Genomic DNA, 27,790 nt, shown 5'->3' with positions numbered 1-27,790 from the left:
CTACAGAAAAAAAGTGGGATCTAAATCCATGAAATAAAGTATTTTTCATTAAGCTTTCCTTGAAGATAATCTAAAAACTGTAATTAGCGGAAAAACTTAATTGCCAAAAGTTTAACCACTGGGCTTGAGGGTTCATATATTTCCAATATTAAAATAGTGCACAGGTTGCCAGTTTGTTTTCAGGCCTTTTCAGTATATTTCCTATCTCATAAGTATACTACATGGTATCTCATAAGGCTACACCCAAAGTGCTTTCCTTATCATAAGTGCCTTTCTTATCAGACTTAAGCTACATAATTACAAATTATTTCTGAGCTGTGGAATGCCCTTCCTAAAGAGATACGCCTGGATTCTAATTTACTTTTTGAGACATTCCAGATACATTTTTTTCACCAGGGCATGTGTGTGTAAAAAAAACCCTTATTAGATGTTCATAATTGAAGTTTAATGGAAAAGTTATTATTTTTTTGTCATCATGTTAGCTGTATTGTGTTACATTAACTTTACCAACCATTTATTATTTATATTACACATTACCCATCAACCACTTTAAATAAAGTTGTTACTACAACTGAATAAAATGAAAATACATAAATGGAAGAATCCAATTATCTCGTGTGACTGCAAAATCAGCACAGAGGTTCTGAGCTCCCCTCATGAATCCTATGAGGATCAACCTGAACACAAGAACCCCTTACTTTCAAGTCACTATTCACATATTGGCCCTAGGATTGTGTACTATTAATTCTGATGTGGTACATGCAGCTGTTTTAAAAAAAATACTTTCTAGTTATATAGGCAAGAAGGAAACAAGCTGGCATAGGAATCTGATGGCAGTGTTGCTAGTTAACAAGCACAACGACAGACAAATTTCAGGATAGAAGTATTCTAGTAAATTTTCTCATGACAATTTTTCTCTTGTGTTGCTCAAAATGATGCTGTATCTCCATTTCAAAAGGTGGGATCATCTCTCTTTTTTTCCTAATAAAAATTTAAAGTGCAAATAAGATATCCTTCATCAATCTACTTTTTGAATGCTGAATTCTCATCACATTGTAAAAAGCTTTATTATAGCTTTTGGCCAAGGAATATATACACTTAAGAATTTAATCTGCATTGTTTGGCCAAGCAAGTCTTTTTCCCCTCTTACCTCTCACAAACACATAGGTGCTGACAGCAGTGGTGCCTTCTATTTTGGCATTGATGTACTTGTAGTAACAGCGGTAGTAACCTGTGTCGTTGGCCTGAGTCCCAGTCAGTGTCAAGGCTTTGCAATAGGGCTTTGTTTCAGTGCCCTCACAATCTTCTTCCTTGACTGTTCGGATGCCGCTGATGCTCATTATCATTGAGTCGCTCTCCTTTCCCATTTGGACAGTGTCTTCTTGAATGCCAGGCCACAACCACTCCAAAGGATGTTGTCCTCTTTATTCAGCCAAAAGAAGAAGAAAACGTGGGTTAGATGGATTACCATGTTCTTGTCTATGACAAGCCTTGTGTTCTAATATTTCCCCCTCCCACTCTTTCTGCCAGTAAAGTCACATTGCAAAGTTTTTTAAGCTGTAATAATGGCCTTTATGCTTCTTACATTGCAAAGAGGAGAAAAGGAAGGAAGGAAGGAAGGAAGGAAGGAAGGAAGGAAGGAAGGAAGGAAGGAAGGAAGGAAGAAGGAAGGAAGGAAGGAAGGAAGGAAGGAAGGAAGTCCATCCAGTCAAGTCTCTGCAGGAGCCATGGTAGCACAGTGGTTAGAATCCAGTATTGCAAGCTGACTCTGCCCATAGCCTTCCAGCCTTCCGAAGTTGGGAAAATAAGGACCCAGATTGTTGCGGGCAATATGCTGACTCTATAAACCAATTAAAGAATGCTTTAAAGTCTAAGTGCAATTGTTATTCTATTGCTATTGTCTAGAGACTATGCATGCCAGTTGGACCAAGCAGCAAGGACTAAGGCAGACATAAGTGGTGATGGTAAAAGAGTCAAGAAAAGCTAGATGTCTACCAATACTAGCTTCCATTTGTGACGTTTGTTTGCTAATCAGATTCCCCCATGTGTCATGTACTAGGCTTCAAAGCAATGTGATACTTTACTTTAATTCAAGCATTGAGGGATTCCTTCCAGCTGTCTCTAAATTTTACAGCAGCTTTCCCCTACTCAGTGTCTTTCAGGTGTTTTGAAGCATAAGTCTCAAATTTTTTAACCAACAAAGTTATATTGAACAATACACATGAAGGATAATAAAGGGAAAATCAAAATTATAAGGCACTACAGTGCTTTGCAGACTTACCCAGACTTATCCATAGTTCAGCACACATATTACAAACTTTATAGGCCTATTTCCTGGTTGCCAGCTTTAAAAAATGCAATTACTGTAGGTATCCAGGGGATGATTCTTAGGGAGGGAAGGAGGGAGGGAGGGAAGCAGTGGGAGGGAGGAAGACCAGTTAAAGGCTTCTTGCTTTTTAATTTTGAATATTGACAGTTGTTCAGTTTTTTATAAGCCGGAGTTGTTCTAAAATCTCATGCTTCTAATAATATTTGGCTGCTGTCTATCTGTGAGAAGTAGGGAGAGGAGACTGGTCAAATTTCCTCTTTTCTATAATGACAGCTACAAGCTGGCACTGCTGTCATATTATCAAATTGTAGATAGCAGTAACTTGCCTCTCTTACGGAATATTTGCTGATTTGACAGATACTTGAACTTGCATAAAACGAGAGATGCCCTGTTTCTTACACATTTCTGCTGTCAGTTTCCATAAGATAACTACGTGGAATTTTTTTATCACATGCATACTGAAAATGCACATACGATTCTGAAAGATATTTTCATAAATACTTTAACCCAGCTATAGAATGCTATGAAATTAACTTCATCTGAAGTGCTTTGAGAATCCAAGACCTATTTGCATCATATTAGAATATTTTAATAAATAAAACGCCGCACCAATGTCAACAAGAAATGTATTGATGCCTCCAGCTTATGTCTCCTGGCAATCCACGGTGACACCATTTTCATTTGGCACATTGCATAACCCCAAGCTCTTTTGTTAAATTATGTACTGTGTATCATACAAACATGGAAAATGTTTTAATTAAACAAACCATGGTTCAGTTTATGATAGATAAAAGTATCATGTAAGATCAGCTACTGAAATTTTGTTTTCATTTCTAGAGGCAGACTATGCTGATCATGATAGCTGATGGACTACTTCTTCATAAGTCCTCCTTTAATACAATTGAAATCAAGGTCCATCACTATGCCTTATGCCAGAAAGCTCTGTAGTGAGCCACATGCTATCACCAAAGTCTTTGTTGCATTACTTCAAGAATTGCAATTTTTAAGTTAATTGATTGATTGCATTTCAGTGCCTATAGGTGAAAGAATTCTATGCAATTATTGTGTAGTGGTTTTTTTAAATGTGAAAGTATAATCAATGGACGGAATAACAGAATTGGAAGGGATCTTGGTGGTTTTCTAGTCACTCTATACCTATTGATGGTGAATCTATGGCACACATGCTCTCCTGGAGGCTTGAGGAAAGCCTCCGGAGAGGGGAAGGGTGAAAAATGGGCCTCCCAGAAGTTCCAGAAGTCCAGAAACATGGTTGTTTCTGACCTCTGGATGGCCTTTGGAGCTTGGGGAGGCCATTTTTGCCCTCCTGGAGGCTGGGGAAGTAAAAAATGACCCCCACAGCCATGTGCAGGAGGCCAAGTACGCCATGGCCACCAAGGCCATGCCCACCCAGCACCCAGGCAGAGAACTGGTTTCCAAAATCTTTGAATGCGCACATGCATGGGGGCAGTGTCACATGTGCAGGGGGTGAGGCGCATTGCATTAAGGGTGTGGTCACATGCGTGTGATTTCGGCACATGAGAACAAAAAGGGAGTAAATAGATGTTTATATGTGGCCCTTCACAAAATGTCAGTATGCACTACATAAAAATCTCAGGATGGGAAATACAAAAAAATAGATGATTCTTCTGTAGGTGTATAGAGAATAGGGGATCTGAACTTTGTAGGAGGCAAGGGCTAAGAGACACAAATATTCTTGCAAAATTCTTTCTCAGCAAATTTAGAGTTTGGAAGCACAACATAATCATATTTTAATCTTCTTGTCTTGATATGAATATATCAGGTTATTATCTCTGGATAAACTGGATCAAAAAAAAGGGATGGCTATACTCTTTGGGAAGATTTACAGAACAGATCAGCCTCTTTACTTTGGCAATAGCAACTTTTCATATAAGATTCCAGTTTGGAAATTAGAAACTTTCCTGTATCCTCTGAGACTTTGTCATCTAAATTATTGCTTAATGCGATTTGGACTAAAAATGTGTTCATATAACTGCTTTCTCTTCTTTGGAGGAAATATGAAATAAAAGGCATTTCTCCAGGGGTGGGATCCTACGAGTTTAACAAATGGTTCACTGAGCGTGTGTGTGCTTCACTCACGCATGCACCTCATGCGCATTGTGCATTTCTGCACAGTTTACAGAGAAATCACCTTTCGCCTTAATGCTGAGGAGGATAACAGCTGAAGTGTGGCAATCCACTCTGCCATGCCTGTCAGCTGGGCTTCAGAAAAGGGAATATAGGTGAATATAGCGCAGGGGTGGGCTGGCGGGCCCAGCTGAAAGGCGGAGTGAACTGTTTTGCTCCTAGCTGATAGTTTGAACTGTTGGTTCTCCCAAACTAGTAGAATCCCACCCCTGCATTACTCACTCAGGGGATAAGAAATTTTGTTTTCCTTTTGTTGATGTCCATCAAAACTTCCTAATACAAAGCAATTGTCTGAGGACTATGTAGTAACTAAATATGTACATACTTGTCTTGAATAAATGCTGGTTTTACGGTTTGTCTAAAGTAGGAACTAATCAGTGTTAGTACTATGCACAAGAAATCTCTTACTCAACAATTATTAATTTTTTAAAAAAACAGAGCAAGTATCTATGTAGTTCTTGCTGATAAACAAGTCATGACTATGCTGAAAACTCTTAAATTTAGATACAATAGATACAAAAAATCTGGTAGGTCAGTGTGCTATGCATTTTATTAATCCAGGTTTTCTCAAATGGAAGGCCAATCCAAATAGTATCTTCATTTTAAGTTGCTATAGTGAATTACAAAATGTTATTCTTTGTTTTACACAAAGTACCAAATTAGTTTGAAACATGAATACACATATTGCCTTCCTTTCTCCTACATCTACAACTTTCCCTGTTATTCTATCATTATGCTTTGAATTTATGCAGTGTTCAAAAGATTTGCCGCCAGATATGGCAGTCCAAATTACAAGTCTATTTTATGTAGTCCTAATGAATCAATTTACATCCAGTCTTTTCAGCAATGCTAAAGCTAACAAGAGGTCGCCAATGTTTCAAATGGCTGTGAATGCTCTTTGAGAAAAAATGACCACATCACAAACAGATGAAGCCGCATGAAAAACATTCTTATTTGATTCTTACCTGCAAGTAATATTTAAGGTCTCCTTAGCATTGATGATATATTCCTCTTCTGTGATGCTGAGAATGGGTGGTGTCATAGAATAGCCACTAACCAGATCTAGGGAGAGAAATAAAAATGAAGTCCACGATACTATCTAATATATTATCCAATAATGTACTCTTTAACATTAGTATTTAATGTTAGTAAATATGAGTACATCACTGATCGATTAGTATCGCCTGTATCATATGCGTGTCATGGAATGAATTCGTTTGACCAAGCTTTATATGCTTTAGCTTCTGAGTCCAGACAGAATAGGCCAGATGCTGCCACATGTCATGAAAAACTTCTATGTAGAAATTTTATAAAATACAAGAGGCATCAGCTTCACTGAATAAAACACCCACACATTATGCACATCGGGGGGGGGGGGTTTGCACCCAAATATACACAGGCTAAGTGAGGGATGGATATAGTTACAAATGGCAGGCATTTGGAATGTTTGATGACTAAAGAATCTTTTATGCACAAAAATGGAAAGACACACTGATTCTCACAGTAGAAGAATGGATGGTAAAGATGATGGATTGTTTTAATTAAACGGAAGAATTTATCTAGTTCGGTTTCTATTTGGAAACCACTTCTGGAGTTTTTGCTTGAAATTGAAAAAAAACAAAACTTTGAGTCTTGGTTTGGATTATTAGAATGGTTTTGTCGTTATAGAAATAGTGTTTAGAAATGTAAAACTAAAATATTGAGGTTATATTTTTTTTTGTATTCTACTGCATTGAAAAAAGTTGGAAGTCACTACTTTTTTTTATTCTCTTTGCACCCTTTCTTCTTTTATCTTTCAAACTTTTGCTTCTTTTTGTAATTGTATCTTATAATAAACTTTAATATAATTTAAAAAATGTTTGATGACTAGTTTAGTATTATAGAAGGCAGAAATATCTTAAGTATTCTAATAATGGCAGAAATATTGCCTCAATATGACCCCCACAGTGCCAGTTCTCATATCAGTGATGATCCTATGTTTTTAAATGTGAGTAGTGTGGATTTGATTTAGTATATTTTGTAATTGCAGTCACTGTGGTTGGTAAATCATTGTTTGACTTATTGTTAATAGGTATAGTCAAGTTATTGACTATACCTATATGTCTATGAATTTGACTAATCTTGGTTTGTTTAACAGTTATGGTTAAAAATTCCCAGTTATCATGTGTGAACACAACTATATTCTTCTCTCATCAATGGAAAATTTACTAAGCAATTTTTCTCAAACACTGTTTGTTATTATAAATATAGTGTGTCGGCCCTGTAATATTGTACCCCACATTTATTTATGCATGTTTATGGTCCTAGAAGGCTCTTCACAAATCAATTCTTTTAGACTTTTGGCAAATGGAATCAAAGAAGAAAATGGGTCACCTAATTCTGCTCTTTTCCTCTGACTGCCTCATATTGTTAGAGAAAGTATGGAGATAAGCTATAATCATGGTTGCCTGACCATGGTTACAATTCTCCATGCAATCAAAGATCTCTATGAAGACATCTGTATCATGCTCATATTTAAAGACAATTAATCTGCCAAATTGTTCTGAACGCTAAAGACCAGATTACAAAATACCACTTGAGCAGAAGATAAGAGTGCTGTCTTTATATACAGGGGTACAGTGGTTTCTGTGATAGAAAACACATAAGGCACTAAAAACTCCTTCTTTCCAGCAAGGAAAATTCCTGAGAATGAAGCAGCCTAATATTAAAAGTTCTGGAAGATCTAAAGTTCTAAATGGGGATAAAATAATCTACTATTTATAAATATTATAAATAAAGTTTCAATTACACCATGGCCAAAGGAATTTTAAATATTTGCACTTCTTGGCCAGAATATGTTTGCATATATAAAAATGGGAGTTGACGGAACAGTAATATCAAAGAAAAATACAGTTCCTGTCTCTACCCAAAATCCAAAATGAATTGCAATCTGGAAAAATAGGTAAGATATTTCTGAGAAGTAAAATAAAATGTATTTATTTATTTGGAAACTAGAATCCCCATAGATTGGTGAGAAATGTGTCAGTATCATCTAAGATATAAGAATGCTTTGTCCCAAATGTAACTCTAAAAGCTCTTTAAAAAAATCTTCCCCAGTGGAAAAGCTATTTCATTAATGTTGATCTACTTTCTATAGATACACCCTCAGTCTTACATGCCTTTTCTGATTGACCTACTCATCTCTCAACAAAGTTTTCTTGTGGTAAGTGTTGGAGTATTGCAGTAATAATGATAGTAGTAGCAGCAGCTACAACAATATGAAATGGCAGGAAGGAGGCAGACACTTCCTGGATTATTATTTTATTTATTTAGGTTGTCAAGCATGTAGGAGAAAACAAGTATAAGTATGAATATAACATATAAACATATAAGTATAAGCAGGTATACATATATACATAAGAAGTGAGTACAAATAAATAGGAATAGTAGGACAGGGACGATAGGCATGATGGTGCTCTTATGCACACCCCTTACAGATGTCTTAGGAATGGGGTGAGGTCCACAGTAGACAGTTTAAAGTTAAACTTTTGAGGGTTTGAGGATGTAACAACAGAGTCAGGTATTGCATTCCAGGCATTGACCACTCTGTTGCCTAAGTCATATTTTATGCAATTGAGTTTGGAGAGGTTTATTTTGAGTTTGTATCTATTGTTTGTATTATTGCGGTTGAAGCTGAAATAGTCATTGACAGGTAGTCATTGACAGGTAGGACGTTGTAGCAGACAATTTTATGTACTAAGCTTAGGTCAAATTGTAGGTGTCATAAAACTAACTATTCTTTTTAAAATTCTTTTGTTCAAGGCATTTAGAACCAAGTCTGAAGTTGATTTCCCAAAAGAAACAACCCAACACACTGTTAAAGGAGGTAGAAATACTTGAGATACATTAAAGCCAAATACTAGGATATATGCAGATTGCTATGGTTTTAGGTACTTGATTGGTAATTGACTAGGACCTATAGAGAGCAAATACCAGTTGAAATATTTGAGCTTAGATTGTCACAAGGCATGCCAAAACTCTAAGGAAACTAGAGTGATAAAAAAAGCAAATGACACTCTTGTTAAAGCTATGCGGATTCCAATCTGTCCATTACTTTAAGAGGAGAGACTAAGCTGCTTGCACTGCAAATTAAATGCAATACGAAATATAAATATGTTATAAGAATTCCCCCCCCCCCCGCCGCCTAGTTGTGTTTAATACTATTAAATTTGGAACACAGGAAGTTGTGATGTGGAGATATCCTCAGAAGCCTATCTGACTTAAAATGTCAAACAGGCATGCTATAAAAGTATTAATGTTAATAATTTTCAGCAGATTTAGCTATAGCATAGGAAAGACCAGTTTGATTTCCTGTGGCAGAGCGTTGCATACAGCCAGACAGCTGACAGCTAATAAGGACTGTTAAGAAGAAGTCTTCTTTTGATTACACACTGATTACATCATGGGAAGATTAAACTATTTTTTCTTCCCATGTAGGAGCTTCCAATAGGTCCATCTGAAAACTATTGATACATTGTGAGGTGAATTAACTTTTGAATTAAATAAATGAAGAGAATATCCAGATGATATTGTGTAATCTCCCTTTGCAGAATGTGGTAAGTGAATCAAGATGTTGTCTTTATAATTCTCCTGTACTTTCTCACCTTTTTCTTTCATCTTTTTTCTTTCCATAAATATTTCGAGGAAAAGATGAAGCACTTGCACAATGTATTTACCTGGAAGCAGCCTAAATCTATTGTTTCCTGTCAGCAGATGCACCATTTATTCTTTTGATTCTCATTAAAAATGACACAAACTTGAGCATTTAGACATTTTTAGAAAATACCTACTGACATATATTCGGGAAAGCAGAAATTCTGGACAAAGAATTTTATAATTATCTGGACCAAACACAAAGGCTGAATCCATGTATCGAAAGACACCGAAAGCCTAACAGATGCTGATTACATCTCTCAGTATCCATCAGCACTAGTTATGCTGACTCTGGCTGGTGGAAAGTGGAGTGCAATAACATCTGGAAAGTCATACTTTGCCCAAACCTATGTTGTTATTTGTACTGTAATTGCAACTATAAAAGGAATGCTGTTACTTGCGAGGAAGAGGAGGGCTACTGAATGAAACTACTGCCTCTTTCAGAGGAAGAATAACAGGGAAAACCTTAAAACTAGCTTAGACTAAGTAGTTAGCCAAAGAAAGATCAAGGATTTGATACTGGTTTTTCACCCCTCGGCACAGTAATCTTTTAATGTTGATGGAGTTTTTTTTTACAGTGTTTAACTTGTAAACGATTATGGGTTGTTTCTAAGGGAACAGACTTAGAAACTAAGTAATTAAATAAATTAATTAAATGCACTTCAGAAAGAATTCGTTTGCCAACTGTAATATGTTGCCAGCGGTCAGTATAAGGCTGTTAAATTGTTAGTTTTGTTTAAATAATCATTTCAGAATTGATTTCATGAAACAGACAGGAACTGTATACTGATGACAGATCCTACAGTGCAACGTATAGATGTACATGTACAGCATGTACATATGCTCACAGAGTCTTGCAATGGAGATTAGATTACAGTAGATTATGATGATAATGAAAAAAGAAAAGCACTATGTATATTTTCTTTTATTTTTTAAACTCGAATTTAAAAAGATTATATACCCCCCCCACACTTTTAAAGTTCCGCAGGTTAAAAATATAAGGCGTTTTTAATTTTTAATTTCTATTTTTCATTGGTTGCATCAATAGTAAAAACCCCACCCAGGCCAATCTCCTGAAACTAGAAAAGGAAACTTTAAGCACAATAATGTTGCTCTATTGTTTACAGAGCAAATCATTGGTTTCTGTATTCAGAAATTGTTCTGCCAAGCAAGCTGAGGGTGAACACTCCTATTCCTTTTATCCATTTTAGTAAGCACACGTAAACTACGAGTCCAACAAATTAGTTTTGTACACAGAGAATCCTTCCCTTAGTTCTTTAGTTATTGAGTTAGAAATGCAAGTAAGAGAAAAAGGCTATTTCAAACTGAGAGAGAGAGAGAGGGAGGGAGGGATGGAGGGGGAGAGAGGGAGAGCAAGAGAGGGAGAGAGAGAGGGGGGAGGGATGGAGGGGGGGAGAGGGAGGGAGGGAGGGAGGGAGGGAGAGAGAGAGAGAGAGAGAGAGAGAGAGAGAGAGAGAACACTATACAAATGAAAGGGTTAAGCATCACTTTATCCCTGCAGCTATCACTTAACAAGCCTTAGAAGAAACGAGACCAAACCTTTGGATGTCATACAAAAATGCGTTCTTAGCAATGAAAATAAATGAAAACATTTTTCAGAAATCCCTTGAAAATATAATATTTTTAAATCAAAGTATATTCAATTCATTCTGAATACCAATCTGCACTCTTAATATCCTGCTCTGGAGATATTTTCTTCACTTTGGGACCAATTGTGATGTCTAGAAGACTCAGAGCTTTGGGTAGTCGATTATGCCAAAGTAAATGCTTAACCATTAACATTTCTGCCATTGTAAGAGACATATTGTTACAGCAATGGTTGGACAACAATATAAATTTGTCGAGAGGAAATGCGTATGGAAATTTGCAAACAAACTTCAATAGGGAATGAAGTAAGGATAATATTTATTATAGCATTAGAGTTGGATCTTGCACTTCATTCAGGAGTTCAAGATACCTACATAACACTCCATCCTTCGAGTTCTTCCTTCTCCCCAACAACATTCTGAGGTAAATTGGGCTCAGAATAAGCAATTGGTCAAATGTTACCCAGTCAGCTTCTGTGGCGGAGGATAAACTGGAAAACCTCAGTCTTCCTGTTCTGAGTATGAGCCTCTAACTACTAATGCATCATACTAACTGTCATGGTATCTGAATGTAATAAAACATTGTGAAAATAATTTTGTGATGACTTGTTTCCTCTTATATAAGGCTTGATAAATGTCTTCCTTCCTGCACTGATCTACACAATTGACAGTCTATGCCCTTCTCCATATATTTTCCAGTTTTGCTGCAATAGCTTCTCTACTAATACTCTTTAAGAGAAGAATTAGATCAGAAAAACGAGACAACTGTTCACAACTTTCTTCTAAGAGAACACATTTCGTTTTTGTACCCTGTTTTAAAAAATAGCTCAGAAAATGTGTTTGGAAAGGCAGCACAAAGGGTCAAATGAACAAATATATATTCTCATATTTTTCTCATTGGGTGTAGAATTTAAAAGTGAGAACCAATTTTTGTTTTGTTTTCATTTTTGGAGTATACCTCCCAAACCTAAATTTCCTCTTGATATCAAGCAGGTCCCGTGTCCTTGATCGACTTAGCTACAAGCATTTATAGGACTGGCTGTGAAAGCTGTATCACCACTTCTTGCTTCCTTTAACTAAAGGCAGACCATGAGAAACAATGAATGCTGACTGAAAAAAAGTGTCCCTCCATTCTGTTCTGAGAGATAAAGAGATAGGTTGCCACAGAGATGCTTGTCAGATACGGAACTGGGTGTGGATACAAGGAAGGATGCAAAGTAACAAAGAAATATATTTATCTCCCTCTCTCTCTCTCTCTCCCTCTTCCCTCTCTCTGCTTTTATGACCTGTTAGTCAACAACACCATGATAGCATGTGCAGGTTTAGGTTCTAGGATTCCTGCAGATGTATCCTGTCTAATGCTTTCCAAAAGTACAACAGGAAAAGGAACAAACTCTCTGTTGGAATACACCATGTGCCGCTTGGGTGGAGAGAGGGTAACAAAGAGGAAGGAGAACGGTGTAAACAAGGGTAGCATTGATGATTTAGCTTAGAACTCTCTCCTGCCATTTATTTCTGTATAGTTTCTTCCTTTACAACTGCAAAAGGGACAAGTGTTTCAAAGACATATGTCCCCAGCGTCATCTTTCCTTACCTAGCTGCAACAGCTAGAAGGAAAAGTGCCCATTACATTTAAGTTCCTGACACAAGTTCACATAACCCTTTTCCCAATACAAATGCATCTTCCAAATATTTAACAAGTGAGTGATGAGCCTGGGCGTGACGCTTTTATTTCCTGTCTTTCTCACATGTGTGAATTCAAAGAAATCTTCCTGTTTGTTAAGACCCAGTTTTCCTTAGAAGTTAACACCAATTAGACTTTCAGCCAGAATAGACTCAATTCAGAAATCCCAGGAGTTTGTGGGGAATAATAGCAATAGCAGTTCGACTTATATACCGCTTCATAGGGCTTTCAGCCCTCTCTAAGCGGTTTACAGAGTCAGCATATTGCCCCCACAGTCTGGGTCCTCATTTTACCCACCTCGGAAGGATGGAAGGCTGAGTCAACCTTTGAGCCGGTGAGATTTGAACTGCCGAACTGCAGCTTAGCAGTCAGCTGAAGTGGCTGCAGTACTGCACTCTAACCACTGCGCCACTTCGGCTCTTAAGTCAGGAAAAGGACAGAGCACTGGAGGTAACCATGCATTGCCATGTAAATCCAGGGTTTCTCAACCTCAGCTATATTAACTTCAACTTCCAACAAGCATCTGGAGTTCTGAGAGTTGAAGTCCACATATATTAAAATGGCCAAGGTTGAGAAACACTACATAGACTGTAAATGTGACTTTTGAAGAATGAGAAGCAATCAGCTCAAAGCAGAGATGTGAAGGCTCGAAAACATCTTGAAGGGAATTTAGTGTAACATGGAAAAAAAAGTCCATATTTTATCTCTCTATGTACCGTATGTACGTATGTGTATAATCCCCGAAAAATGCATGGCAAATTTAAAGTATTGCCAATAGTTACTGCATTTCTGTCTCCCCAAAACATCTTTGAAGATCAAATCCAAAGTTCTGAACAATCTTAATATAAATATTTATTAAGTGCATGCTTGCCATTCTTATCCCTGCTAGTTATGTTAGTGGGGTGCAGGTTAATTTATATCACTAAGCAATGTGCAACTTATGATCCCTTGGTTTAGAGCAAGTTTCTAAGTAATGTCTTATAGGCACTGGATTTGGAGATCAGATTAGCTTTAAAGTGATAGCAAAATTGTAAATCAGATTTCCCCAATACTGGGCATTTCAAATCTTTGATTACAATCCCTCTTCTTCCACCCAATAAGAGCAGGTAGGATGGATGGGAATAGTCTGGTTGATCTATGTTGTCAGGCTGAAGAAGTTTGTCTTAGGGTCAAAGTGCATGGCCTTAGGACCACATACAAAGCTTTCTCTCACTCCTACCCAAATTTGTGTGCAGCCTTATCCAAAAAGTTATTAACAAATGATAGATGAGTTAATTAAAAAGATCGCAGAATAATCACTTTAACAATGTAGAAAGTTTCCTTTTTTGGTTTTTTTTGAAATCAGTCTTGATTCCTGGAGAAGACCCTGCAGGAGTTTTTTAATTAGATTTTTAGAAGTAGTTTGTCACTGTGTTTTTTTCCCTAGGACAAAGAGAGAACAGCTTGCCTCCAGAAGTTGTGAATGCTCTAGCACTGGAAGTTTTTAAGGAGATATTGGATAACCATTTGTCTGAAATGGTATAAGGTTTCCTGCCTAAGTAGGGGGTTGGACTAGAAGAATTCCAAGGTCCCTTCTAACTCTGTTATTCTAAATGTCTATTGATAGTTCTCAAAGTATAACTGTAATGGAACCCAGCATTTTCATCTTACATGATGATGGTAAGTTGAGGCATCCATATGACCAAGTTTACTTTTTTGCAGTGATTGTTAAGTGAACGCTGCAGTCATAAAGTAAATGCAGGTTTCCCTTGTACATTCTCTTATGCCTCCAGTTCACTTCCTCTTAACCTTCTTATATTTAATCTAACTTATAAAAAGTTCTTGAATAATTAATACAATAGCAGAGTTGGAAGGGACCTTGGAGGTCTTCTAGTCCAACCCCCTGCCTAGGCAGGAAACCCTATACTATTTCAGAAAAATGGCTATGCAAAATCTTCTTAAAGACTTCCAGTGTTGGAGCATTCACAACTTCTGGAGGCAAGCTGTTCCACTGATTAATTGTTCTAACTGTCAGGAAATTTCTCCTCAGTACTAAGTTGCTTCTCTCCTTGATTAGTTTCCACCCATTACTTTTTGTTCTGCCTTCAGGTGCTTTGGAGAATAGTTTGACTCCTTCTTCTTTGTGGCAATCCCTGAGATATTGGAACACTGCTATCATGTCTCCCCTAGTCCTTCTTTCTATTAAACTAGACATACCCAGTTCCTGCAACCGTTCTTCATATGTTTTAGCCTCCAGTCCCCTAATCATCTTTGTTGCTCTTCTCTGCATTTTTTCTAGATTCTCCACATCGTTTTTACATCGTGGCGACCAAAACTGAATGCAGTATTCCAAGTGGGGCTTTACCAAGGCATTATAAAGTGGTATTAACACTTCACATGATCTTGATTCTATCCCTCTGTTTATGCAGCCTAGAACTGTGTTGGCTTTTTTGGCAGCTGCTGCACACTGCTGACTCATATTTAAATGGTTGTCCACAAGGACTCCAAGATCCTTCTCACAGTTACTACTATTGAACAAGGTACCATCTATATTGTACCTGTGCATTTTGTTGCCTAAATGTAGAACCTTACTTTTGACCCCATCAGGTTGGACTTATGAGTTGTGTAAAATTTGACTAAGCCCAATTATTTCCTCCTAAGAGTAGATTCTGTCAACTATTTCTATTATTGAACATTATTGATAGAAATGCATGGTCTGTCTCTAGTAAAAATCACAATGTATGAGGGTGATATTCATATGTACCTATCTGATTTCTAAAAGTGCATATATGATTCTAATTATTCTAACCAACAAGTAGAGCTAACATGAAGAAAGAATTACCATAATTTAAAAATCATGCTGCAGTTTCAGCTATACTTGTTTTTTGAAGGTAAGAGCTGGCAGCAGCAGGATTTTAAAATCAACAGAATTGATTCAACAGGATACTAAAAAAAAAAGAAAAAAGAGCAGAATTCCTCAGATGCTCACATTCTATTTCTGGAAACCTGTATTTCCTATGCATTGTTTTCCCTGTCCTTGATCTTCCATTTTATGGTTATTTAAAGGGAAACCTGCAAGCAAGGGATCTTTTACAAACTATGGTTTGTCATTATTTAAATATTCCTGTTGCCAGCATTCTTCAATTAACAGATGTTGCTGATTCAGCATATATTCTGCAGTGACTATCACTACTGTATAGTGGGATGTCATCTCTACTTTTTTGGGGAGGAGGGGTGCCTTTGAGTCAATCTTGATTCCTGGCAACAGCTTGGACAAATTCCTGCAGATTCCTTGGCAAGGTTTCAGAAGTGGTGTGTGTGTTTGTGTGTGTGTGTGCCTGCGTTGCCTGCTTCCTAGGTCTGGCCCAAGGTCACCCAGTTGGCTTTGTGCCCATGGAAGGACTAGAACTCATGGTCTTCTGGTGTCTAGCCTGATATCTTAACCATTATATTAAAAAGGCTCTCAATCACTACTTATTCCTTATTATACAACATTTGTTACCCGATTGCAGCATATATAGTAGAAAGGGTTGTTGCTGTTCTGACAAATTCTAATGTGACTTTTATTAAGGCATGCCTTGACATCCCCCTGCAGTTACAAATTTTATACATGGCCAGCAGTGGCCAGCAAAAATTTTAACTACCGGTTCTGTGGGTGGGTGTGGCAGGGGAAGAATACTGCAAAATCCCCATTCCCTTCCCACTCCTGGGGGAAGGATACTGTAAAATCCCCATTTCCTTCCCACCCCACTCCAGGAGAAGGATATTGTACAATCTCCATTTCCACCCCACTCCAGGGGAAGGATATACTGCAATATCCCCATTTCTTCTCCACTCCAGGGCAAGGATACTGTGAAATCTCAATTCCATCCCCACACCCCACTAACCTTCTCTGTTCTGTGCAGTGCAATAAAAGCCGATCAGCTGGGACTAGGGAAGCAGAGAATAGATGGGGGCGGGGCCAGCCACAGGTAGTATTTTTTGGTTCTCCGAACTACTTAAAATTTCAGCTACCGGTTCTCCAGAACTGGTCAGAACTGGCTGAATACCACCTCTGAAGACCAGCCTTAAGTTGCTTAACTGACTAGAAATAAAGGTGGCAGGAGTGCTCTCTTTTCAGATCCTGACCCATTTTTTCTGATTTGGTTATGGTGATGACTTGCTTTTCGGTCCATGTTGTGTTACCATTACTTCCAATGGGCGGATTCCAGCCCTTCTTTTTTTTTACCACTCCTGGGAAAGTAAGAACCAATTTCTTTCCTTTCCAGAGGAGGGATTTTGAGAATATATGGTTTCCACTGATAAAGAGTGTATGACCTCTCTTTCACTCCGCCTCAAAGCTGAGCTCTTCCCATCCGATGCTTCTATTCATGAACCAATAAAACAGAAAGAAAATGTCAGCAAAATTTGTGTAGGCCTGGAACGTTGTGGGGGGTGAGTAGAAAGTCATTAAGGAAGACATCGGTTTAAGATAACAGCTCATGCCCCCAACAGTTTTTAAAAGCTTGAAGGGAAGAGCTTTTGGATACTCCACAACCTCCAAAAGGCATATGGACATGGAGAAGGAGAAAAATAACACGGCAACCTGCGAGGTAGTTGCCATATTTATGTTTCTGTCTGAGGAAGGTGCCAATTATGCCTGCACCAAGTGCAAAGTTATTGTGTTGCTGGAGGAGAAAGTAGAGGAGCAGGAAGCCATTTTTTCACATTGAAGGAGGAAGGATAAGAGCATGTAACTCAGCAGACCAAGAAAATTAGGAGATAGTCCCCCCCTCAGTGGAATTGCACAACCAGTAGAGGAAGACTCACATATTTCTAGATAAGAGATTTCACTCAGCATCCCATTAAGAGTAAGGAGAGAGATTGGATTGTCACAGAAATAAGGAATCTAATGATTTCCTGGAAAAGGCATGTAATGGTGGTGGGTGACTCACTGCTGACAGAAACAGACCTACTGTTTAATCAGCCATATTGACCAGTGTTTCTTTCTCCTGTTTCATGTTGAAACAAATGGCACTGCTAGAAAAGACGGAAGAAATATATCTACAGAATACAAGGATGTAGGAAGGGAAAAGAGTTTTCCCCCTTGAGAAGTAAGAAATAGCCTGTATCCCCACCAAGGCAAGTAAATCATGCAGATCAATTTTAAATGGTTGTACACAATTTGTTTATTATAATTAATAAACCAAATAAGAACACATTTGGTTAAGCTTACAAAAAATATTGATATAAAGTAAGTAATATGTCAGTGAGTAGAACTTTTTCATACTTTAGAATTAACTTTGTCACTGAAAAGTTTAGGACTTCAAAAAAGTATCCTGATCTAGTTCATATCTTTAGGGTTGTAAATATTTAAGATTTAGTAGATTGTATGAATCTACTAATATACTACTAATGTACTAATACTATAGTTAAGCAAACCATTCATGAATGGTTTGCATACTCAGGTTCACCCCCTGCTCCAAATTCAAAGCAGATTACATTCAAGTACTGAATGGAAGTAGCAGCTATTTTGTAAAGGAAGAAAGGAGTTACGAATCCCTCGAAACTGTAAGAATTGCAGTATAATTATGTGAAATGTAAAAGGGATTTATTGTTTAGTTTTCAAATAAGTGGCTGACAGCTCAGAACCCAATGCTTATCAGGAATACATACAGCCTTCAGAGAAATTTCAGATTCTGGTTAGTCCCAATAAGGCTACAACTGAAATTTTGAAAAGCATTTCTATTCATCACCACTAGCAAACAAAACATATGTTATTTCATGATTTGATGTGGGATTTACAGTTACATGAAACTTGAATATATTGAAGATCAGGAGGGTTGAATTTGTTATAATAATTAAAGATTACTGTGTATGGTCCAAAATACTGAGGAAAGACTTTATGACTGCACTTTTGTCCTCATTCCCTTAATTTGATTTGTTGGAATTTGTGTGTAAGAATCAGGTTGCCATTTGCTGCTGAGCACTGCATCTTATTCAAAGAACTATTACATGTCATTATTCCAACAGGATACAATCCACCCTTAGTTATAAAATGCTTAATTCAGCAGACAAAAGCTGATTTTCAAGGATGTACCCAAGGTGGTGATAAATCTGTTTTATAAGTGTTCTTGAAAAAACTTTGCACCATATTTAATAAGAATGTGTTATCTGATTATTTCACTTAATTTTTTGAAGAGGACTCCTTGCAAATAAATCCAACAGTTATTTTGTACTGATCCAGGTTACTAGCAGTCCACATGGATTTGGTTCAAACATGGCATGGTTTACCGTACTTTTTGCTCCATAAGATGCACTCTTTTGTCTCACAAAAGTAGGTGGAAATGTCCTTGCATCTTATGGAGTGAATATTGCCCACTCGCTGGCCCCCACCCACTTGCTGGTCCCCACCCACGGGCCATTTTTGGCCTCCATGTGCCCTGTTTTTGAGCCTCCATGTGCCCCGTTTTCAGCCTCCAAGCACTGCATTTTTAGCCTCCAAAAATGGGACGCACAGAGGCCAAAAATGGTGTGTATGGAGGCCAAAAATGGGGTATGCAGAGGTCCAAAATGGGAGTACGTCTTATGATCAGGTGCGCCTTATCATGCAAAAAATACAATAATCATGATTTGTTTAATAAATCACAATTGGCTTAGTGTAGGCTACATATCAGCAAAAAAGAAGAAATCGAAGTGTGTGGAATTTGTATATCTTCTTTTTTTCTTGTAATGCAGGGGTCCCCAACCCCTGGGCCGCAGACCTCATATGTACATGTGGGGATCTAGGTTGCATGCAAAACCATTCCCCACCGCCACCTTCACCCATCCGTGGAAAAATGGTTTCCCAGAACATGATCCCTGGTACAAAAAAGGTTGGGGGGGGCACTGTTTTACTGTGCTCCATTTTTTATTATAAATTTCTCCAATAGGTCCTGTTCCAAACTGCACTGTTTTCCATTATGATATAGCAGAAACATCTCATTCTTCCTGGGCCTTGTATCAGCCCTAGCTACTTGACTTGAGTGGAGTTCCACGTGCTTATTCCCAACAGCTATTATAACCCATGGCCAGTTACTCAAACACTGTCATGATTTCTCCTGCTGGCAGGATATGTCAGAGACAGAGTGACGGAAAAGGCCCTGTTTCCTTGACATGTTCAGTAGAGGCAAGTGGGTAGACAAGCTCAGTCACAGTCTTCCTGGTATCTGTAGGCTTCCAAATGTTTTTAAAAGCTTTTCTTCCATCAGGAAATCTCTTCCAGCAGGAAATCTCTTCCAGCTTGCTTCCTTGCTCTCAGTATGCTTCAGCATTTTTTACATTTCCCTCCCTCCCAAATAATTTCTGATTAACAAGGTGTCCTTCCATCAAAGTACTTACACTTTGTCCTTCTCACTCAATAACTTTCCAGTTCCCTAAAAAATGAAACCACTGGCTGATTTTTGCTCCAGAGTTAAAAGAATAACTTGAATCTAACAATAATTTGTTCAAGATTCCTCACAGAGGCTTGAATTTTCCTTGACATAGGCTATGGGGGTGCTGGGGGTGTCAGTAGCTAGTGCATTTTTATAGCTAATTTGCATTTTACTGCTCCAGTTGTTTAAAGAAATAAACTTTGCCTTAGAACTATGAATTTCATAAAAACAATTCATCTTGTTTCACAGTATTCTGCTTGATTCTAAAATTGAATTCACACGTCACATTAAATTGCCATTTACTCAAAGAAACACATTATGTATCTGTTGCTCTGAATTTACATTGATAAGCAAAATTGTATAGATACTATACACCACATTGTTTTTCCTGTTTGCTGTTTCACACAATTCTGGAATGTCTGACTGTCTCAATCGATCTGCTTTTACAATGATTGAAGTAGGTGTAGCTGGATTATAACAGATGTCTCAGGCAGAATCACTTGATAGCAATAGCAAAAGCACTCAGACTTATATACCACTTCACAATGCTTTACAGCCTTCTCTAAACAGTTTACAGAGTCAGCATATTGCCCCCAACAATCTGGGTCCTCATTTTACCGATCTCGGAAAGATGGAAGGCTTGAATCAACCTTGAGCCAGTGAGACTAGAATTGCCGAACTGCTGTCAACAGGCTGGGGGGAGCTGAGAAGCATCTGCCTCCACAGAAATTGTGAATGTTGGTTTTGTTTTTAATATGTTGTCTTGTCTTGTTTCCCCCCTTTCCCTTGTCTTTTGTGAGCCGCCCGGAGTCCTCCGGGAGTGGGCGGCATACAAGACAAATAAATAATAATAATAAATAATAATAATAGCCTGCAGTACTGTATTTTAACCTCTGCGCCACCACGGCTCAGTGGTGATAAACCAGTGGAGAATGGGTATCATAAATTATTGTGCATACTCAGCAGAGAAAAAGGCAAGGTGAACATGCGGGAGAAGGAGCAGTTTTGGTGATGGGAATGAAATCCGTTAAAAAATCAAACAAGGGAAATGGCATTTCCTTTCTCCGTTCTCCCCTTTCCCTCATATTTGCCTCCAAGTTGATCTCTGAGCACTTCCAGATATTAGTGAATAAGTTGGCAGCCAATTCAATGTCTAGACAGCCCTTTGGGTTAGTTCCTTGTGTCAACATGAACAGAGGTTATTGCTGACTAGTGATGTCAGCACCAGAAATGTCAGGACAAGGCCACAGTTTTTTTTCTTTCCTGCTTCTGAGCTTGAGTACTCTTCCGTTTCTGCTTTGCAGATGTAGTAACTGGAACTACACTGCAAACCCCTCCTCCTGCCAAATCAATGGTTCAATGCTTTCCAGAGTTGCGTTTGGTCCTTAACATTCACAGAGGTCACGTTTTACACTGAAGAAGAAAAGGAATAAAATACACAGCCTAGTTAATGCAAAAAGGCAGTTTGGTGTGGAGGTCAAGGCAGGACCATTATAAGAGTAATGTCACTGAGGAACAAAACGGAAGTGTAAATGCTCGCTGAGGAAAATTTAAGATTTCCAAACAGGTGTGTTCTTGCACAAGGAAAAGGAAATGGTCACCTTATAATATTATATTTATTTATCAGTCACACACAACACATAATTCTAGAAGGCTAACGGGCAGTAGAATAGAAATACAACATATTGGAAGAAAATATGTCACAAAATATACCAAGATGTTACCCAGCAGCCTGGCTCAGCGCTCAGGTAAAGAGCCAGATATTTCATGCCATATGAAAGGATAGCAAGGTTGGGGTTCAAATCTGAGCGTGGGGAAAATGCTGCTCCAAGGGGTAAGTGTCTCCACAGAGAAGCAAGTCATCCATTAGATGGCCTTAATACAGAGGAGCTGAAGCAATGCCTTCTGCTGAAATTCATGGGATATTATTGGACTATATAGAGAACCTTTGGGTAATATACTGCAGCATTAAATTGCACTTCCATTTGTAACATACATTTCACAACATATTGGCCAGAAAGAAGTCGAATCAGACCACCCTGCATTCTTTAACAGAGATGTTCACATAATTTCTTGCCATTTCCCCAGCTTATTTATTTGTTGCAGCTAGAAAAATAATGCATTTTGAGACATGCAGCCCTGAAGCAGAGAATGCAGCGATATCTGATTGAAGTAAAGAAGGTCCGATCAAGACATTCTGCATCTGAATGTAATATAGTGAATATAAGTCAGTGCAATTTTATTGCAGGTAGTCCTCCATTTATAACAGTTCATTTAGTGACTGTTCAAAGTTACAGCGGCATTTTTGTAGTGAAAACTTTTCAAGATGGATAAATTAATTGTATTATTATATTGTGATTAATATTGATACATTTATTATGATTATGATTATTATTGTATATCTACTTAAAACTAATTGTGCCCATACAACATGCTGTTCAGATAGATATGGAACTTTTTATGTTTACTAAAAAAAAGTATCAATAAAACATATTTGGAAAAAAAAAGTTAAAATGGCATTGAAAAAAGTGAGTTACAACCATTTTTCACACTTATGACCATTGCAGCATCCCTGTGATCAAAATTCAGATGCTTGACAACCGATTCATATTTATGACGGTTGAAGCATCCTGGTATCAAGCGATCGTATTCTGCGACCTTCCGACAAGCAAAGTCAATAGGGAAACCAGATTCACTTAACAATTGTGTTACTAAGTTAACAACTGCAGAGATTCATTTAACAAATGTGGCAAGAAAAGTCATAAAATGGGGCAAAAACCACTTAACAAATTTCTCACTTAGCAACATAAATTTCAGGCTCAATTTTGTTTGTAAGTTGAGGACTACCTGTTCTAGATGGCTGTTTTCCACATGACTTTTAAAATTACTGTTTTGCACTTGAATCACACTTAATAGTGCCAAAGTAAGACTATAATAACTCAATATAAATATAAATTAGAACTAAGATAAGTTATATTCAAAACATTTAACATTTACAAAATTCTTTGACAAAACATTTAATATCCAAAAATCGAATACACATACATTATATAGTATATAGCATATATATTGTATTGTATTGTTATATATTTCATATATTTTGTTTTGTATTGTTGTTGTTAGTTGCGAACTGGTGTCCAACCCATTGCGATCCCTTGGACAATGTTCCTCCAGGGTGTCCTGTCCTCTACCATCCTCTGGAGTCCATTTAAGCTCATGCCTATTACATGCGGGGTGTACGTCTGTGTGTGGGGGGTTTGCATGTGCATGCACAGAGGGCGTGGCCATGTAGGCATGTGTGGGGCACAGGGGGCCACACGCAGATTGCATTTTGGGGGTTTGGGCGTATGCACTTTAGGCACTCAGTTTGGAAAAGGTTAGCCATCACTGATATAGGCTGATATCTGGCAGATTGAATCTTGTCTTTCCTAACCCAGTGCCAGCACCCATACTGGGTGGAAAAATAGGACAGGTGTCTAACATTCACCAACTTTATTATTAAGGGTTTTTTCCCCCTCTCTTCTGAGAAATTTTATAGGAAATAGATTGCTTTTACCAATCTAAATTATATTTAATTTGGCTGAACGCTTTAAATTTTGCAGGTATTTAACATATTTTTCCAATTTAAAAATGCAATTTAACACGATACATGGCCTGCTAGCCCACCAGTTCAGTTTGGATCTGTTTACATCTTACATTCACACATTTTGATTATCTGTCAATCTCAGAAACTGAGCGGGGGGCACCGAACTTCCCTAAATTTGGCATGGATTAACAGAAAGCAGCCATGTAATGCATAGCCTTGAACAGTCAGATAGGCATGCTCACCTAAGGGCACAGTGTTGCATTTCGAGTATCTAGTCGTGACTTCAGGCAGTCCTGGCATATTGTCAAGTTTTATTCACAATGCTTTATGATTAGAGTAGAGAAATCCTTGGGGGGTGGGAGCAAGAGTGACTTCTGTCTTGAATATGTTTCTTTGCAGCACTTCCAATAGGAGTTGCCAACTTTGCGGCGCCCTCTAGTGTTTGACCCAGGGAACAGTATATGTTCCTTTCCCCTGCATTCTCTTGGCCTGTTTATCTTTCTGGCCTCTCCAGGAAATTCCCTCTCATCACACCCCTCCCCACTTCACTCCAGCCTCGTTTCCTGAATTCTCTGGCCAGGTTTAGCCTTCATCACTACTAGGCTATGTTTGCATTTCACTCTGTCAGCTTTCCTTTCCTCCAATGCCTTCCCCCTGTCCCTCCCCCCCTCCATCCTCTCAAGAGTTGCCCTGAGCCAAAGTTAGCTTGTCAGGTAGCCACATATCCGGCCTGAAGCCACCAGGTCAGCTAGAGCCACCCTCCAGATCTCCTCTTGGACTAGGATTGTCAGCAGCCTCTCCGTGACTCAGGGGAGTTAGGTATATGCTGTTTTAATTGTTGTGGGAGGGATACCCTTGACTCACTGGAAGCATTTCCCTTGGGTCTGGCCTGCCAATAAATGCTAGCCAAGGAATTTGCCCTCTCCTTTTCCATCCCTGTCAGTTTCTACAAGCAATCCTTTTGCCTGAGAGAAATTCAACAGGTGATGCATTCTCCTTTGGGACACGGCCCCATTGGGATCGACGTCTAGTTTGGTTCAGACCAGACAAAGCCAATGAAGACTTCATTTAACAGATCAGAATAGAATAACAAAGTTGGAAGGGACCTTGGAGGTCTTCAAGTCTAATCCCTAGCTCAAGCAGGAGACCCTATATCTGTGATGGCGAACATATGGCACATGTGCCAGAGTTGGCACACAGAGCCCTCTCTGTGGACACGGACACTATTGCCAGCTGCTCTTCTGGTTTCCAGCGTGCGCATGGGTACCAGCCAGCTGGTGTTTGTGTGCGCCAGAAACCAGAAGACCAGCTGGCCAGCACTCTGGCATGCGAAGACTAGCTGGCCAGTGCGTATGTGTGTGCTGGAAACCCAAAGACCAGCTGGCCTTTCCGGTGCTCTGGCGTGCGCATTCCAGTTTGGGCACGGTGCCGAAAAGGTTTGGCATCACTGCCCCCGACCATTTCAGTCAACTGGTTGTCCGGCTCTTTCTTTAAAACCTCCAGTGCTGGAGTACCCAGAACTTCTGGAGTCGGGTTTCTTCCCATCATACAGGATATTACATTATCCCTCAATGATACAGGTGGTCTTTGTTTAACAACTGGTCATAAAGCAACCGTTTGAAGTTATCACAGTGATGAAATGAGTGTTTTTTGCCCAGCTAAGCACCCTTGGCTGCCATAAATTGTTGTGCCACCCACCCTAAATGACCGCATGTTAAGCAGATCAATTTTACCATTGGTGTCAGCACTCCACAATCACATTATCATGATTTATGATTTATTTTTTTTGCTCAGTTTTGGGCAAAAAAATATATATCACTTATTCAAATGAATGGGTTTGGTTACCCACAGCAGCATTCACTAAACCACTGCTGCAAATAAATTCAGCTAGAAAATTACTTCTGGTCATGTGGGCATCTTGACCTACAATTGTAATTCCAGGCTCAATTATGGTAGTTAATTAAGGATTACCTCCAAAAATCCCCCCCCCCTTTCTCAGTTCCATGATTTTTTAGGGATAGGTGGCCAAAACCATTTTCTTCTTTGAAATGGACTAGGTTTTCCAAATATACATGCTTTGGCTGTTTTTTGTTTCTTTTTTAGCTTAGTAAACTAATTGCGTGCTGGATGAAAATATTGTTTTGTGCAACAATTACACTCTTTCCTGGAATGAGAGGCCTCGTAACAGCCACTCATGCCTTATTCACTTCCCATTTGGATTACTGCAATGTGTTTTACATAGGCTTGCCCTTGAAGAGCAGTTGGAAGCTAAAGGCAGTCCAGAAGGCAGCAAAACATGCTGTTGGTGTTCTTAGGTTTGCCCAAAATACACCTGTGTATGGTACAAGCTGCACAGGCTTTCAGTTTCTCTCTGGGTGCTGGTTATCACCTTTAAAGCCCTACATTGCATGGAACTAGATTATTTGTGGGACTGAGAATATCCACATGTCTTTGCTTAAAAATATGTTAGCAAACATGCTACATGTGACTATCTTTGTAGCCTTACTAACCAACTGCAAGCTAAAAAGAAATATCAATAAACATTTGTCAAATTGTTCCCAGAAAATCATCAATCTTCTAACCACTTCTTTTTAAAAGGACAAATCAACAAATTATTATTTTCCTTTTCAAAACTATTAAAAAGACCATTCAAACTCTAGCAATGCTTAAAAAAAATACAGCACAATAACAAAAAAATGTTTATATATACTAATTGTTTCCATTTTAGGATAGCAGTTACTATTAAAGATCTAGCATTTAATAGTTGAGTAGGCTTGACACAATTCAAAAATCACGTGAATTAGTTTTGTATATATGTTTACATTGTGTCAAACACATAAATGTGAATGGGTCCAGAAATTTCTTTACTGTAGTGAATTTTGATGAACAAGACAGCATATTGTAACAAGAAAAACCTGTATGTTTCCTTATTTTAAAGTTTCTAAATAACTTTTTCTATGCCTATAGCTTTATGTGTTGCACCATCTAACTCCCCCCCTCCCAAAAAATCCCCTTGAGAGGTTGTATAGATTTTGTTTACAATGAGGTAAGGCAAGAAAGAATTTGATTTATTGAATGAGCCACATTAATTGAGTTCACCAGCATGCTAAATCAAAGCATACTGTTTATAAACTAAAGACCTTGGATTCACAAACCCAAATCGCATTTTGGTTTAGGGTAAAATATGAATCCATTTATTCATAAAGCATGTAATGAGGCTATTCCTATATCTATGAGATGGAGATTATGTAAGGGTGAAAATAACAGAAATAAAAAATGCAGTTGCAGAAGGTAACAATTTCCAAATTTTCAGAATGGCACAAAGAAATATATACATTTTATCCTCTGAATGAAGATTTCTACATCTTGGGTCAATCCAAACAAAATGACTGAAAAATAATTAAATAGAGTAGACCATGGATGAAATTCAGCAGGTTCTGCAGAACCATTAACGGAAATTTTGAGTAGTTTGCAGAACCGGCAAATACCACCTTTGGCTGGCCCCAGAATGGGCTGGGAATGGATATTTTGCAATATCCTTCCCCTGCCATGCTTACCAATCCACGCTCACAGAACCAGTAGTAAAAAAAATTGAATTTCACCACTGGAGTAGACCTTGCAAGAGGTTTAGAATTGGATTGCTGGCTTTAACTCACCACTCTGAGTAGGTGACTGTAAGCTTGCCCAGAAGAGTCCATGGAAAGTGGTCAAAAAAGTCAAAATGATGGCCACAATTGTGATTTGTTTTATTCCCCCTCATAGACACCCTTGGACCAGTCATTCCTTAATGTAATAAGATAAAAAATAAATAAAAATAAAATCCCTCTCTTCCAGATAGGTTGGACAAAATTCACATTTTATTTTCTGTTTCAAATAACATTTCTTTTCTCATTCCTTTTGGTAATGCTTTTTTTCATCTATATATTTATTTCCAAAGACAAAATAAAGAGTCACTTGATTCAAGTTTGACTTCTAACAACTACATGAACATATCCTCATTTTTTTTTAAATGACACTATGGAAGGGGATCACTACTGCCTTCTTTTAAGAATATTTTTTTCAGTCTCCAGCTAGCCAACAATCCTGGCATTTGATGGAAATTCCCCCATTCATGAATTAACTAAGTATAACTCAAAGTGAACCTCACAAGTTGAAAAACCCCATCTTAAGATAAGCTGCAATTGATTATATATATATATGGAACTTTGTTATACATTTATTGTACTGTTGGAAGAATAACTAGCAAGCATAGGCCTGGGTGGCATAAAAAGCAGATGAGAAATATGTAAAGAACCAAATATATACTGTAAATATGCGGTGTTGGTTGGATGTAAAGGAGAAGTTATGGCTGCT

At 38.1% G+C, this 27,790-nt stretch overlaps 1 protein-coding gene across 2 annotated transcripts in view; it reads right to left on the bottom strand.

Annotated features, from left to right (window-relative positions):
* Nucleotides 1-27,790, bottom strand: part of FLT4 (fms related receptor tyrosine kinase 4) — a 110,676-nt gene that overhangs the window by 70,284 nt on the left and 12,602 nt on the right. For both annotated transcript variants that reach the window (XM_014053221.2, XM_014053222.2), the window contains exons 2-3: nt 5,461-5,557; nt 1,151-1,422 (exon numbers count right to left, since the gene is read on the bottom strand). In XM_014053221.2, coding sequence (XP_013908696.2) covers nt 1,151-1,422; nt 5,461-5,557 — 369 coding nt within the window. The remainder of the gene's footprint in view (nt 1-1,150; nt 1,423-5,460; nt 5,558-27,790) is intronic.

Source organism: Thamnophis sirtalis, unplaced genomic scaffold (genome assembly GCF_051295495.1).
Source record: "Thamnophis sirtalis isolate CommonGarterSnake01/CBP01778 unplaced genomic scaffold, rThaSir2_p1.2 scaffold_3, whole genome shotgun sequence".
NCBI lineage: Eukaryota > Metazoa > Chordata > Lepidosauria > Squamata > Natricidae > Thamnophis > Thamnophis sirtalis.
Note: the sequence above shows the minus strand (reverse complement) of the source record. Positions and strands in the feature narration are given on the sequence as shown.